The sequence below is a fragment of the Gasterosteus aculeatus genome, chromosome 20 (assembly GCF_964276395.1).
Source record: "Gasterosteus aculeatus chromosome 20, fGasAcu3.hap1.1, whole genome shotgun sequence".
NCBI classification, from domain to species: domain Eukaryota; kingdom Metazoa; phylum Chordata; class Actinopteri; order Perciformes; family Gasterosteidae; genus Gasterosteus; species Gasterosteus aculeatus.
The window spans coordinates 14357227-14373381 of NC_135707.1; the positions used below are offsets into that span (position 1 = coordinate 14357227).

Here is a 16155-nt window from a genome sequence, read left to right on the forward strand (position 1 = left end):
GCCCCGGATCGGGGTCACGGGAGGCCTCGGCCCCGGATCGGGGACACGGGAGGCCTCGGCCCCGGATCGGGGTCACGGGAGGCCTCGGCCCCGGATCGGGGTCACGGGAGGCCTCGGCCCCGGATCGGGGACACGGGAGGCCTCGGCCCCGGATCGGGGTCACGGGAGGCCTCGGCTCCGGTCGACCCTCAAGGGCAACGTCAGCGCGCGCCGCTTCAGCAGCAACAACACCGGTTCAGCCCAAAGCCGCTCCACCGGCGGAGAGCCAGCCGATAGCTGCCGGAGGGAGAAAAGCCCTGACGTCATCCAACGTGGTCAAATCACAAGCACAGGTGCACACCAGTGCTGTGAAGAAACAGGTGGCGAATGCGAGGAGGCCTCTGTTGGGAGTGAAAGTGTCTCGTAGTTCCAGCCTGTCAGGGACACGTGTTTATGATTCGGAGAAGAAATCATTTCCGGCTCGAGTGTCACCGTTGCAATAAGCGTTCATCATGTTGGTCGACTTGTAATTATTGTTAATGACACGGTGGCGATGACAGGCGGGAGCAATGAGAGTTATTACTCGACGAGGCGATGCTGATGACAAGTTGAATAACATCAGCCCGCCGAACGAGATAATGATGTTTAAGCACAGGTCGAAGGAAGAACAACGCGGCGCACAACAAGATAGAGCCGCGGTGTCATTACTCCGCAGTGACGCGCGGGCCGGCGGCTGGAGGAGAGCCGTCGCTCAGCGTCCTCCCGTCGGGGGAAGTGGACACTGGTGACGAGCTCCGCAAAATGGGCTGATCATCACAAAATACGCTCTCAGATCCAGACGCAAACGTTTGTGATGGGATGAACGGCACAGAACTACCTGAATATCCTCCTTGGGTTCAATATGTTATTGTAGGATAACAAGTAGAAAGGTTATTTCTGTTGTAATTATACTTCAGCTGCGGCTGGTTGACCTTGCTGGTGAGATTTGACTCTTCATGGAAAGGTCAATATCTTATTGTAAGCATAAGCAGGACTAACGCTTTTTTTTTTTGTTAAGGGCAATAGTACTAAAGTTCGCCTCAGGTCAACTAACTTACAATTTAAAAAAAACAGCACACACATGTAGAAGAATCCGGCACTTATAAAAAGACATCCACCAAACATCCACAGCGAATAAGGTCATTGTGACTAGTATGATTATTTAGCATAAATGGGGGAAAACTCTTCCTCAAGCAGAGAAAAGCTATTAAATATGTAAAGTCGTTGCAATGCAAGGTCTGTGAGCTGAGTGGGTACTTGTGGGTGGGCCAAGTGGAGAATCATTATAGCACATAATCATTGGTGGAGCATATTCAGAGCAAAGCCCATATCTGGAGAACGGTTTTCATTCGATGGTGTGTCACTCGGATCACTTGAATAGACCCGTTTTGTACACTACAGGCAAGCGATTCCCATTGGCGTCACTTTCTTATTCTACATGTATTCCCATACAGTCTCTGCCACGGGACGCTTGTCGATTGGGAGGCTGGTTGACAAAGCGCTGTCGGGAGAGCAGATACCAAGTGGATTATTGTGGTTGAAATAACCCCACTAAAGCAAACCAACGAAGCATAAAGGCTTGAGAAGTGAGGCAGCCGACGGGGTTAAGATTACATTAACAGGCAGGTAGAGAATAACATTCATGCTCATTGACGAATCCCTCAGTTTGACTTTCATCATTATTGAACAGATCATAACTGCTCAGGCCGTGCGCGGCCTTCTCTGGTAAGCTGGCGAATACACTAAAACCCGGACCCAGGAATGGATAAATGCAAAAGCAACAGATTAAAAACAACGTTTTTGAAGTAGGTGCACTGATAAACCCCCCCCCACGAATAATGCTTTGTGTGATGTTCTTTAACCAAGGCTCACATTTCTCTCTGTGTGTTTAAACAATTTGTCTCCCATTATCCTCGTGTAAAACACTTCATCTCTAATTGGCATTGACGGAGAAAATATTTAAACAGAATAGATTTTCCACTAAGAGCAGATGACAAATTCAGTGTGTAATTCATTTGACCTCCATTTCATTCTTTAAATGTCGTCTTCACAGCAACAACAAAAATTGAGGTTTCAAGCCAAACTTTAGCAGTGGGAGTGCTAATTGCTGGCATCCTGATCAAACTTATTATTTCAAGAAATAAAAAATAAAAGTTGGTTGACTAGTTGGTGCAGTGAGACATTGTGAGCAGAGTCTCGTCACCATACTTCTCCTGCAGCTCCAATTACAAGTGTATCATTGTTCCCACCACGCAAAGCGACACTTCAGCAAATCCACGAGTAATTGGTTCCACTGGCTTGATGTTTGAACTGCGAGATGAAAAGCACGTAGCAATAAAATGATATGCAAGTAGTGTTGTGTAATTATTTAGTATTTGATGCAAACTGTTTTGTGCATATATGCATACCATTTTTTGTACAGCAAAACACGGTTTACAATCAAAACATGCTGCAATATCCATCAAGATCCAAATTCAGATCAACTGTGAAAACATAACGACACGGGCAGGAAGTGGAGATGTCAGACTTTTATTCAAATCAAATCATCTCCAAAGACAAAGATGGAGCTCGGCATAAAAACAATGAATAAATTCTAAAGAAAAAACAACATGTCTGTTTCCTTTCTCCATCGCCCCTATGGACACCGTTCCCCTCCTTCACCTCGGGTTGTCTCCTCTAGTTGTGGCCTTGGAGAGCCTCTGCCATGAACAGCTTCCCGAGGTTCTGCGAGGTGAATTCCTTCACATTCTGGCAGTAGTTGTTGACTTGCCCTGTTGGAGGGTAGCCGCATGCATCCGCGCGCCCACACAGAAATACACACACACACACACACACACACACGCGAGAGGGGGGGGAGAGGGAGAGAAACGCAGCAAAACATCAAATTAGTGGGGAACAGAGTCAACGTTGGCAATCAGAATGTTGTCAGACGGCGGGGGAGAGCTGAACAGCAGGCGAAGGGGCGGCGGAGCTGGAGATCAAGTCAATAAACTTTGAATTAATGTAATTTCAAGATAATGGCAAAGATAATTACAAAACAGAACCTGAGCTCCTGTGAGGGAGCCGAGGCGGCTGATGGAGTTTGGGGAGGGGGGAGGGCGTCGTGTGTGTGTGTGTGTGTTGTGTGTGTGGGTGAACGTGCGTGCGTACCTGCAATAAGCAGCGTGTCCATGCGCGGTGGAGGCTGAGGGGGCTTGAACATTTTGCTGATGTCCTCTTCGGGCAGCGGGGGCTCGCCCCGGCTCTGCCGCTGGGTGTTCTCCTGCGTGCGCCTCTGCACATACTGGAGGGGGGGAGACACACAGAAAAAGAGGGATGGGACATTAGAGGAGGGCTGCGGGGACAATAAAAGCAAATATAAACTAAATAGCACGGAGATTAGTAATGTGAAATGTAATAGACTGTTGTGCGTTTGGAGAAAAAGGACAGAAAGGGAAAAGGGCGAAGCGAGAGAGGAAAGAAAAAATACAAGAGAAAGCGAAATATTTACTGTAGGAAGTTTTGGAGAGAGAGTAAAGAGAAAGCGAGGAAAAAGGTCTTTAATACCTCAGGAACATGAAGAAATATATTGAGAGATAAAAGAAAAAATAAAGCAGCAGCACATAGTGAGGAGAAAATAAGACAATGGGAACCGTAACAGGGAGGAAGTGAGCCGTAGAGAAACACGGCGATGAAGAGGGGAGAAGCGCTGACAGGGAGACGGAGTGATTTGTGGAGGGCGGGCGCTCGGTAAATCAGACAGGTGGAGATCCTAAAAGCCTCGTTAATTCGGCAGGGTGGAGGAGGGACTGACGGCGCCGACCAGCGGAAGAGGAGGTTGCGGCAGGTGACGAAAAACAGCGTGGGACAACTTGAGCACTCTCAACCACACGCGCCACCTGTGCGGGCGACTGAAGATGACTGAAATTGCTTCAGATAAGCAATAAACAAAAGACGACTGTTTATTCAAATAAAGTTACTTATCCGGTGTTTCTTTTCGTATCTCAGCGTGACTCCGCATAATCAAAAAGTTAATACATGCTAATTCCCCAAAAAAGCAAACAAAACAGTATCGCACTTCCACCTCCTATAAATAAATATACACCTACAATGCCTCAAAAGTGTTTACCTTTCTTCATTAGAAGTCAAAGTAAACAAAGCATTTGCATTGATCTAAATTAATGCAAATAAAACCCCAGTCAATACAGCATCAAGCAGAGGGGCCGCAGACATTTTCCCAAATCTTTTTCAAACTGCTCAGGCTCTGTCGCGTTTTCAACTCTGGGTAGAAAGTCTACCCATCTGGTCCTGGCTGGATTGGAATAGTCCAAAGATTACCTCCTACGGTCCGTTGCTAACTGCTTTCCCGTGGCTTCTGTGGAAAACGTCACAGGGAATCAGACTCCATTTATTCATTCGACCCTCCGCAATCTGCAGGGAAGCGTCCCTGCAGCGTGCTGCTGGAGACACCAGGACTCCTGCAGGGGATGGTGTGTTTTTGGGGGGGAATGGGCGCAGTCCTTTGCTTTAGTATGACGGTTAAAAACCATAAACAATGAGTAGAGCAGTGATTTTCAACCTGAGTGCTGTGGGAAAGGGTCCCATCTCACCTAATCCGTCAAGAGAAATGCGATTTAGTTGCCGCAAATACTTGTCCATCTGAGGCTCGGTAGAAGTAAATGATGCGCAGAAGAGGTTGACGTGAAAAGAACAAGGAGAAATATTTTAGAAGGAAAAATGCGGACTCTAAACTGGACCCCGAGCAAAAAGAAAAAGGAAAAAAAAGGCGAGCTTGAACACTGGATTTACTTCAACTGAAGATGACACCGACCACACCGTTAAACCAGGAAATGTTTCATCTTGTACCTTTTTTGAGTTGTTGGTTTGCATCTTTTTGATGTACAGAAAAGGTTGAGAAATAAAGTCCAGGAGATCTGACTGGGTCCAAAGTACGATCAGTCAACAAACCTCGACATTATCAAAAGCTTATATTAAGCAAAAAATATTTGAACATTCAAATGATTGTGGCAAAGGATTTCTCTATAGAGTAACCCTAAAGAATTCTTTGTAGCACTTTACGGAATCCAAACCGTAAGTATGATCCGTTGACCTTCAAACCCTGGAACCAGAGCACCAGCAATGCAGCCGTTATGTTCCTTACGTAAATCCTAGTCAGTGGTTGCAGTTCAGATTCTGGATCTTTCATGGAGGTAAATCTTAATTTCCACGAGTGTAAATATTTTTAGGAAATTTTAAAAAAGGTGCCGTTTTGAATGTCAAGTACATTCAGTTTGATTCATCAAAACTAAATTATTGAGATTTTTATTTCATGTCCCTATGTGTGAAAGCGGTTGAATCATGAGGTTAACGGGATTAACACGTCGCCCCACACCTAATCTTCTGCAGGTACCGTTTCCATTGATAAGACAAGATGAGAAAGGGTCAATTGAAAACGTAGAAAGAGACATAAATTCCCAGGTACAAAGACAAAGCTGGCCACATACCGGCCCGGCAACCTGCTGTTTGCCAAACGTAGAGCACTATAAATGAAAAACGGAGCCCTCTGAACAATGCACCTCTCTGCAACGTTCTATGATGATTAATCGGGTTCCATTTGTCCAGGAAGCTGCTGGGTCAATAACACAAGATTACATGGAGCAAGTACTGTAGATGTGCGTAATAGAGGCTCCCATTCTTTGTGTGCGCCGTTTGGCCATTGTGCGAAACGCGGTGAAACCATTAAAAGGGGCCGCCTGTGATATTGTGTGTGACGTGTGTGTTTGTGGGGGTTAGGCCTGCGGACGGATGATGAGAAGGTCTGTAGGAGAGGATGATGGATCATAATAGCTGGAGGACGTGTCTCCAAGCATTTGTGTGGGTTCTTTAGTTGCCCCCGTTGTGAATTCCTCGTGTTCGTGCAGCAGACTACTTGTAGTCACAGATGCATGTTTGCTGAAACTCTGTGTGTGTGTGTGTGAGTGTGAGAGAGAGAGAGAGAGAGAGAGAGAGAGAGGACTTAGCCACGGCTGTCAGCGGAGGCCGCGGTGAGTCAGCCTGGATTATCAGACACTTCAGACTCATTTCCACTCCAAAGAACGATGAACGAATAATGTGGTTGTTTGAACGTAGGTGTCTGTTTGTGCGCACGTAGGCGCAGATCAGTGACGAGCAGTGTGCCTCAGCACAGTGTGCGTGTGTGTGTGTGAGGCCCGTCTCATTTGCATAGGTTGGCAAATGTTTATGATGCATCTGGCTGAGGTTACAGTTGCAGATGGTACGTAGCTGACTTCATCTGTGTGTGTGGATTTTTCTGGTGTTTAAGGTGCTCCTGGCCAAGTTTGTGTGTGTGTGTGTGTGTGTTTAGAGTCTTTGGGCACAGAGCATCTGTGTGACTCAACGTGCTGCTGCGGCTTTTAAATGGAGTTAGTGCGGCGTCACACTGGTACAGAGAAAGAATAAAACCAGAGTACTTTCACTTACTCGTTAGAATAATAATAAGCTTTTATAAAAGTCCGTGTGAAACAGCTCTCAGGTGGTTTTTGAAGGTCAGTGTCCGAGCTTGACTATCTAACCTCCTCAACCTACTCTTCTTATGGGTAACGATAAGTAAATGACTATAGCAGAAGTAGCCCTTCTAGGGCTGCAAATTATTATTTCATTGAGCAGAAACAAAAGGCGGCAGGTGATTTTCTGTGGGCGGATGGAAGCACCTGCAGTGAGGAGAGGAATGAGCAACATGACAGATATTTGAGGGTTGGGATTCATAAAGCTCATGTCCCATCAGTGTGTGACATGACAGGAATAACCTTTGAACCCCCGTCTGTGTTTCACACTATCGAGCCGATGGTGGGATCACAGCTTGTATTTCTTCCTTGTTTTGACGATATATATAACGAAGTGATTGGAATCCAAAACTTTGATGCAAACACAAGGAGTAACAATACAATAGACCGGCCATTCAAGTCACTATTGTGATTTTCATCAAATAGGTTTGATAATCTCAAGTTTTGCATTTTTTACACTGCCAAACTGCCCATTTCTGTCCTTGGACAAGGATTTTTTCCCAGATACTTCTACGAGCCCATTCGACAGTTGCAGACTCCGAGCCGGGAAAAAGTTGAGAAAAGTAACTTATAATAAAGAGTTGAGAGTGGAATGCGCTCCTTTTAAGGCAGAAACAGAAGCACAGTTCTTTACAACTCCACCAGCGGGGAAATCAACTGTCGTCCGTAGCAACGGGCCGAGCCGGCCTGCTGCTCTGAATAAGTGTGCATGAACAATGTTACAAGCAGAGAAGCGTCTCTGCATTAATGTGGATTGCTTATTGCCGCCGGTAGATATCGTTTACCTTTGTTTGCTTTGGGTGGTCCTCAGTGGGTACATGTATGTATAAACCTGAAGTACCGTATTTTAATTGGTGTGTGTGTGTGTGTTACCCAGAGCTTGCAGCTTGCCTGCTGCGATACGAGATGCAGTTGGTTGTGTCTACAGCTGAGAGAAATACACCTGCTGCTTTCCTGCTGACTTTGTGTCTGCAAGAGCATCTGTGTGGGAACACCTCTGTGTGTGTGTGTGTGTGTGTGTGTGTGTCCTTTTCCCATGTATACATGCTGGTAAGCTGATGTTTCTGCTGCCGTCTGCGCTTTGTGTCAGTCGGTGGTGTGAGCGCTTCAGTTCATGAAAGCGCGCGCGCGTGCGCGCGTGCGTGCGTGCGTGCGTGCGTGTGTGTGTGTGTGTGCTCGAGAGTTACCTGGTGCTTCTGCTGCTGCTGCTTACTCATGTTGCGACTGTAGGTGTTGTACTTGACAATGTCTTGGCTCATGTCATCCACCCTGTCCATCAGGAGCTGAAGGCTCTTCTCGAGATGATTGCTAAAAGAAATATAGGAAAGAAAGTCAATCCCACGGTCGTGTGCAGCCGCCAGCACTTGTGTTCAGCATTGACATTTGTCCACCCAGCAGCCAGTTAGTTTTTTCTCTTCAATTGAAATCTATTTTAATGTTGCTTTTCAGTCTACACACAATATGCTGCATTTAAATCAAGCATTCATGGAAAAAAGTGGCAGCAAACCACCATCGGGAAAAATAAAGGTTAAAGGTCTCGTCGAACTCCTGGTAGACAGGAACTCTGGGATTTGTGGATTATAAACGGGTTCCAGAGCACTCCGACCCGAGGAGCCTTGCTCTCGTCCCTGGGCTTCATCGCTCCGCTCCGGTATCACATGACTCTTTGCCTCATCTCTTCTCCCAACGGTGCCCGGCGGACAACGCTCAACACAAGTCCTCCAGCACGCCTCTACTCCCATGAGGAGGAGCGCACAATGTCGCACTGCTGCCTTACGGTCAACCTTGACGAGGCTGCGGCGCTCTACTTCAACCCCCCCTCACACTTTCCTCTGAGGAATTGTATGGTTTCGTACGAATGTTTGGGAGCTACATGATGCAGAATGTACTATAAGAAAACAGATTCTTAATGTTTATTTTAATAGCAACTGCACCCGCAAGGACTGCCAGCACTGTGTATATATTGGCTGTGTGTACACTTGAGCTGGTAACTGTTTCTAGTGTGTGTGTGTTTGTTATTTCTATGAATTTTTAGAGGCTGAGGCTAAGCATTTTGGGTCATTTTAGTTGCTTTCCTCTTTGCCGCTAGATTTTTCAATTACCAATTTTATAAACGAATGGCCCTCTCGCTCTCGGCTCCTCACACTCGTCTGTTGCGAAAAAAACAAAAACTGAATATAAATCAGAATTGACCCGAGAAAAACACTCCTTTTTTTGTTTGAGTTTGTTCTTTCATTTCAATGAGACTCTCCCGCTGTTTGAGGTGCCGTTGAACACCAGTCGTCATGGTTTCTTCACGTTGTCGCTATGCTGCTGATAAGGAGAACTTAACTGAATGTCCTCATGTGTCATTTGAAACCTTTACAGGTTCCACATATTTAAAAGGTTTTAAGGGCCCGTATGAGTATGACATGCATACCATTAATTTCACCAGCTATAAATGGTCCCTGGGACTATGAAGATAATGATAGAAATTAAAATACGCAATTGATGGAATTATATAATCCAGGAGTCAAACTTGCTGCCGTACTTCAAAAAAGGTTCTGTATCTCATGCTATTTTTGTTATTAGTACCTACATAGGAACGGCCAGTATTGAAGTGCAGGAAGTGCCAAGAGGTGTGAAGTCATTCATTTTTGAACATGCGTGTGCATAAAATTAAGCATCCATTATCCAAAATATATGCACACTCTGAAGCCACCCATCCTTATCCGTCATCGTCACCTCAGCATTTCGCTGCCATCAAACACCTTCGACTGATAAAAGATAGATAAATGATAATGCTATTTAAATGAACGTACACACACACACACACATACACAAAGTCCATCAAACTCCGCCTCCATAGCCAGAGCAAGTTAACGTAACCACACACACCCAGATCATTTTATGAACATGACCAGCCGTAACAGCGCCCTCATCATGGCCCGGCTCCAGTAGGGGGCGTGGTCAGCCTCGAGGCCGGCCGCTGCCCTGCTACTGCACGATGTCAGGCTCACTTTTGAAAACTGAAATTAAAATAAAAAGAGTGAGACTCCCGGTCCCTCAGTGTAGCCCGCTGAACCGTATTGTATTTTGTCATCAGTCTATCAAGTCAGAGCTGTAAACATGAAATGGCCCAAGACCACATCCTGCCACAGCACTCCCCTGCAGAGTCCCTCTCACTGTGTCAAAATTGATTCTGCCTGACGAAAGCCGTTTAAAACTATTTCCTCGAGCAATATGGTGGCTAATTTGTGTGCTGTGCATTCATAATATATGCTGAGGAAAACATTTAGTCAGAGTGGGATGCTTCCAAACATCTGTCGTTTATGCATGCGTCAAATGCTTCAGCTGTGTGTGTCAGTGCATGAGATTGTGTTGACCAGATTTTAATTTAGAATTTTGGACAGTCTTCCTGAGTCCTTGACACGCTTGGTGATAAGAGGGTGCTGCTGCTAATATTGGTATTACTACCCTTACTGCTGCTCCCCCTAATACAGCTACTACTACTACTACTGCTAATACAACTACTACTGCTGCTGCTAATACAACTACTACTGCTGCAGCTAATACAACTACTACTGCTGCAGCTAATACAACTACTACTACTGCTGCAGCTAATACAACTACTACTACTGCTGCAGCTAATACAACTACTACTACTGCTGCAGCTAATACAACTACTACTACTGCTGCTGCTAATACAACTACTACTACTGCTGCTGCTAATACAACTACTACTGCTGCTGCTAATACAACTACTACTGCTGCTGCTAATACAACTACTACTGCTGCTGCTAATACAACTACTACTACTGCTGCTAATACAACTACTACTGCTGCTAATACAACTACTACTGCTGCTAATACAACTACTACTGCTGCTAATACAACTACTACTGCTGCTGCTGCTAATACAACTACTACTGCTGCTAATACAACTACTACTGCTGCTAATACAACTACTACTGCTGCTAATACAACTACTACTGCTGCTAATACAACTACTACTGCTGCTAATACAACTACTACTGCTGCTAATACAACTACTACTGCTGCTGCTGCTAATACAACTACTACTGCTGCTAATACAACTACTACTGCTGCTAATACAACTACTGCTGCTGCTAATACAACTACTACTACTGCTGCTAATACAACTACTACTGCTGCTAATACAACTACTACTGCTGCTAATACAACTACTGCTGCTGCTAATACAACTACTACTACTGCTGCTGCTGCTAATACAACTACTACTACTGCTGCTGCTGCTAATACAACTACTACTACTACTGCTGCTAATACAACTACTACTACTACTGCTGCTAATACAACTACTACTGCTGCTAATACAACTACTACTGCTGCTAATACAACTACTACTGCTGCTAATACAACTACTACTACTACTGCTGCTAATACAACTACTACTGCTGCTAATACAACTACTACTGCTGCTAATACAACTACTACTGCTGCTAATACAACTACTACTGCTGCTAATACAACTACTACTGCTGCTAATACAACTACTACTGCTGCTAATACAACTACTACTGCTGCTAATACAACTACTACTGCTGCTAATACAACTACTACTGCTGCTAATACAACTACTACTGCTGCTAATACTACTACTACTGCTGCTAATACTACTACTACTGCTGCTAATACAACTACTACTACTACTACTGCTGCTAATACAACTACTACTACTACTACTGCTGCTAATACAACTACTACTACTACTACTGCTGCTAATACAACTACTACTACTACTACTGCTGCTAATACAACTACTACTACTACTACTGCTGCTAATACAACTACTACTACTACTACTGCTGCTAATACAACTACTACTACTACTACTGCTGCTAATACAACTACTACTACTACTACTGCTGCTAATACAACTACTACTACTACTACTGCTGCTAATACAACTACTACTACTACTACTGCTGCTAATACAACTACTACTACTACTACTGCTGCTAATACAACTACTACTACTACTACTGCTGCTAATACAACTACTACTACTACTGCTGCTAATACAACTACTACTACTACTACTAATACAACGAATACTTTCAATCACATTGAGTTTGCACTGCTCTTAACAGTTTCTTTTGAGCTGAACTGGTTGTCAATGCATGTCTAAAAAAGCTCAAATATTAACAGAAAACACTACCGTTTCTAATTGTTGACAAATTGATTGGTAATTCAAAATAGCCAAAAGCACAGTTAAATGTGGTTGGAGAAACCACACGCTGGATACATTGTACACTACTGGTTATAGGCTCAGAATCATTGAATTATTCAGTCAGGTCAGAAAGTCCTCCGATCAACCCTGAATAAAAAAATCAAAGTCTACGGCGGAACTTCCCATCATCCCGTATTCTATTTTAAGGTCAGGTTCAATGCCAGCCAGTGTAGTGTAGTGTAGTGTAGTGTAGTGTGTGTGTGTGTGTGTACAACAGAAGACAAATTCTAAAGTTGAAATGATCAAAAAATTAGCGGTGATTCGGCAAATCGAAAGTTCAGAGTAGAGTTCCTTAAAGCTGACAAGGAAGTGACTTCCATTTTTAGTGCTTTACACTGACGGAGCCTTTTTCACTGACTGACTAAGGCACAATATGGATTTCTGGATTGCTCTAGTAGAATAATGACTTTTTTTAAAAGGACATACATGAGTCTTGAGCCAATTTAAGATTATAGTATTACCTCGCTGAAAATGTAGTGCACAAAAATGATATTTGGCTTAGTCGTGGGACTGACACAAATTCATCATCCCAGTTGCCCTTGATCATTATTTCATTGCCACAAAGACCTGTACAAACACATCATGGATGCTCATAGATGAAGTGAGTGCGTTTAGGATCATTTTTCCAGAATGCATCTCCATCAAGGCAACATTTCTCTTTGTTGCCGAGGTTCCAGTTCTGCCACATTCCCATTACAGCTGCAGCTCGAACAACGCCTCACATTAGTCGTCTTTTCTCCCTGCACTCAACAATGCCCTTCAATTACTGAATACGTATCACAAGGTTAGTCCTGTAGAGCAGGGATCGGTGGACCTATTCTGCCGTCGTCCACGAGTTCTGTGTGCAAGGCCAATTACACCAAGCAGGCAGGAGATGCTGGACTGAGGAGCTGCTCACAGAACAGAAAGCCAATATGAGGTGTAAAGGGGGACTTACTGAAAGCTTTGGCTCACATGACTATAAGCTGCTTTGTAACTTTGCAAATATTCAAGCATTTCAGATGGTTTTTTGGGGGGGGTGGCTAGATGAATGAATTTACATTGGTGCAATCCATCACCACGATCAACATCATCATCTGTGGTAAGAACAACGCTGCGTGCTGGAGTGAAACTGCATTCACTCAGCCTTAGACCCACATGACATTGACAAATGGGCCTGCAGATTGGAAAATGAGACAAAGGGGAAAAACATTAAATAAAACCCATTATGGTTGTCTTTTTTTTGAAGGGGTGGAAATGAGGAGAAAAGGGCGGGGCTGTCAGTAGAAGATGTAGGGAGACAAAACACTACAATCCAATACAAGGACGGAGCCGCGCCGCAATCTGACAACTTCAGGAAACAATTTCATCTTGCCAGACATCCCACCGGCAGTCACGCCGGAAAACCCACGGGGAGAGCCAGGCTGCTTTTGCCCCATTTCGGGTCATATCATGAGCCATGTTTCAACTTCAGAGTAGTCCTTTGCAAAAATGGAACCACATGCAATTTTCTCCTTCGGTCTGTTTGACAATTCTAACAAATGACTGTGCCGGTGCCACACATCCCTCCCAGCGCTGTACATCCGAGCGCTTTTCTAATTCGTGACGACTTTTGTGGTACGGGACACAGATGAGGAGAATCACAACAACTGCTGATGTGCTGCACTGCAGCGTGCGAGTGCTCCGCGAGCTAACGGAGTATAAATCAGCACTTTGAGTCATTACTGTGCTGATTTCTCACACCTGCCCCTGGGAGGCTTCACAGCTGCTGCTCCAATCGCAGCGGTTTATCTCCATAAATGATTGCTGATAAATTCCTGTGAGACCGATGCCGAGAGCCGCTGAGATCTAAATGAGAGTGCCAGCCTGTGAGTTAATATGGTGGGGTGATATTTGGTCATATTGTGCTCATTAGTGATGGAAGACAAAGTTTGATGGCAGGTCCGGTCTTTTGGAGGCAATTGTGAATAGTTATGTTTTGACATTTAGACGTGGCATTTACTGTACCTAGTGTTGCACTCAACACTCCAATCAAACAGCTGATACCAACCAATAAGTTCCTAAAGTAAGATAAGCAGTTGGGAGTCAGATTTTAGTGTGAAGTATGTCCAAACAACAAATACGTGTCGAGGTTTGTTTCATTCCCCTGCGATGCACAATGCAAAACTGTGAAAGACATGATCATGACTGACAACTAACACAATTTGGGATGTCACGATGCAGAACGCCTCGCCCGTCTGGTACCGTAACCCAGGCAGGTTAACATGGGTTCTGAAGGAGTGGGCAGGTGTCATCATCAACAAAGACAATCCAGAGCTATTCCTACTAACAAGGAGCGTCTCTGAAGCCACATGTCGACAAAGTGGACGAAGAAGTCCCTCGTGAGTGCCAGAGACTTTCACTGGGTGACATATTCCTTCAGTGTAGGTCGTGTAATTCAGCTAATTGTTTGTACTTTTCACAGTTTATGACATTGCAGCTCCACAAAATCAGACCCTGCCTTCATTAGTGTTGTCAGCAGTGACAGTGACCCACACATTGTACATCCCTAATGAAAATGGATGAAGTAAACGGTGAAGCAGGTCACCCAATGCAGTAATACGAAAAGGCTACACAAACTATGCCTCATCACTAAGAACAACATCGGGAGATTTAGTCTTTTCATAAGATTTTTGTAATAATATAAGGATAAAAATGTATGGAGGCCCTACTTAGAAGCACTTGAATTTCCAAAAAGGCAATCAGTAAATCAATAAAACCATGGCGGATACGATTAGGCCTAAAACATCTGTAGACCAAGACAAATTCCTTGTATGTTTGACATATTTTGGCAATAAATGTTTCCTAATTCTTTCGATAAATCTACCTTAGAACAGAGCAGAAGACGTGGACTAAAGCCCAGGAGTTACCTAATGTCAAATCAATTTTAATTTAGCACTGGCTTTAACTCATGTCTGTGAAGGCACCCTGTACATTTAGAGTGACATTGTATCGTGTTTGAAGTGCTGTTATTTACATATTTACGCCATTTCCCTTGATTTGATTGTGGCAATATTTTACAAAAAGGAAGATTAGATCCCTCGGGGTCCATTGACAAAATACTGATATGACAGTATTTTTCCTATATTGCTGAGGAGCTTACAAAACAAGTCTGTGTGCTGTCGCAGATTTTGAAAAGGAATCAAATTCAAAGGGATGATAAATTGAATTTTTAGAGATTTAGGTCCTGAGAATGACGCGCTTCCTGCCATTACGATCTTAAAACACATCTCTACAACGGCAATATGTACACGGGAGCTTTGTATTTCAACAACAAACAGAGCAAAGAACCTGGAAATTATAGTCGAGGGAGAAACCAAAAGTTTCTACAGCAGTGAGCGTTTTATCTGCGAGATCCCCCACCCCTTCTCTATTCAATTTACAGAAAGATTTCCTCTACTTTATGCAGGACAGACATTGATAAACCAACTTAATACACCACAACACTATGCAGTCACCTGAGACAAAACATGTTAGAAAATAGTTGTTCCAAAAAGTAAACCAGGTGCACACTTTCCCAACCACAGCTTCTGGCCTAAGGCCTTCCAACGACTGACCTGCTGGAGAGGTTGAGCAGTTCATGCTTGTCGGCCACCGTGGACTTGTCCTCCAGATCCCACATCAGTGCGTTGATGAGGTGGGAGTTTTTGATGATAATTGGCACCTCTTCGAACATATGCTCAAAGCCAATGTTAGCCTTCTTCAAGCTGGAGAGGGAAGAGAAGATGGAAAGGAAGAGATAACTTGAGTTAGAACTTGTCATTTCCCTCCAAAGAAATAGCATCATTATTATTTTTGGACCACATTTGCATTACACACTGCATACAGTCAATGCTTTTAACTAGCAGTAATAATCAAACAAAAAACATATTTCAAAAGGGGATAACTTGTTCTTTCATGCAAAAACTACACATGGGACTCGGCACAAGAGTGAGTGCGAATCCGTGGTGGAAATTAGCCTGTGGCAAGCAAAACCCATTTCAAGACGCAGTGGATCTGAACACATTGTTCATGAACAAAGGCCCGGCGGGGTTAACAGTTGTCTAACCTCCAGCTCCGATGCAACGCCACGCTTTAAACATCTGTTTTGCTGGAGGCAGAGATCTTCTACGGTTTCATTCGCATTGCGTACTTACAATAAGAGGTTGCAAATGGAGCATTGTACCGTAGCCACTTTGCTTGTAGATTTAGGTAAAATGGACCCAACCAAATGAATATTAATAGCCAGGTTACACCTGCTGCATTCCAATATCTGAAGAGGTTGTGATCTGAGAGGATGTCCACAGTGTGCAGCCTGAGCGATGTTACAGCCAGTCGTCTAAA

General features: G+C 44.2%; 1 protein-coding gene across 1 annotated transcript in view; it reads right to left on the reverse strand.

Moving 5' to 3' along the window:
• Positions 1 to 2531: 2531 nt before the first annotated feature.
• LOC120810671 (eukaryotic translation initiation factor 3 subunit H) overlaps positions 2532 to 16155 on the reverse strand; it is a 42558-nt gene continuing 28934 nt past the window's right edge. The window contains exons 5-8 of the mRNA XM_040165431.2: positions 15390 to 15539; positions 7748 to 7868; positions 3169 to 3301; positions 2532 to 2789 (exon numbers count right to left, since the gene is read on the reverse strand). Coding sequence (XP_040021365.1) covers positions 2695 to 2789; positions 3169 to 3301; positions 7748 to 7868; positions 15390 to 15539 — 499 coding nt within the window. The 3' untranslated portion in view covers positions 2532 to 2694. The remainder of the gene's footprint in view (positions 2790 to 3168; positions 3302 to 7747; positions 7869 to 15389; positions 15540 to 16155) is intronic.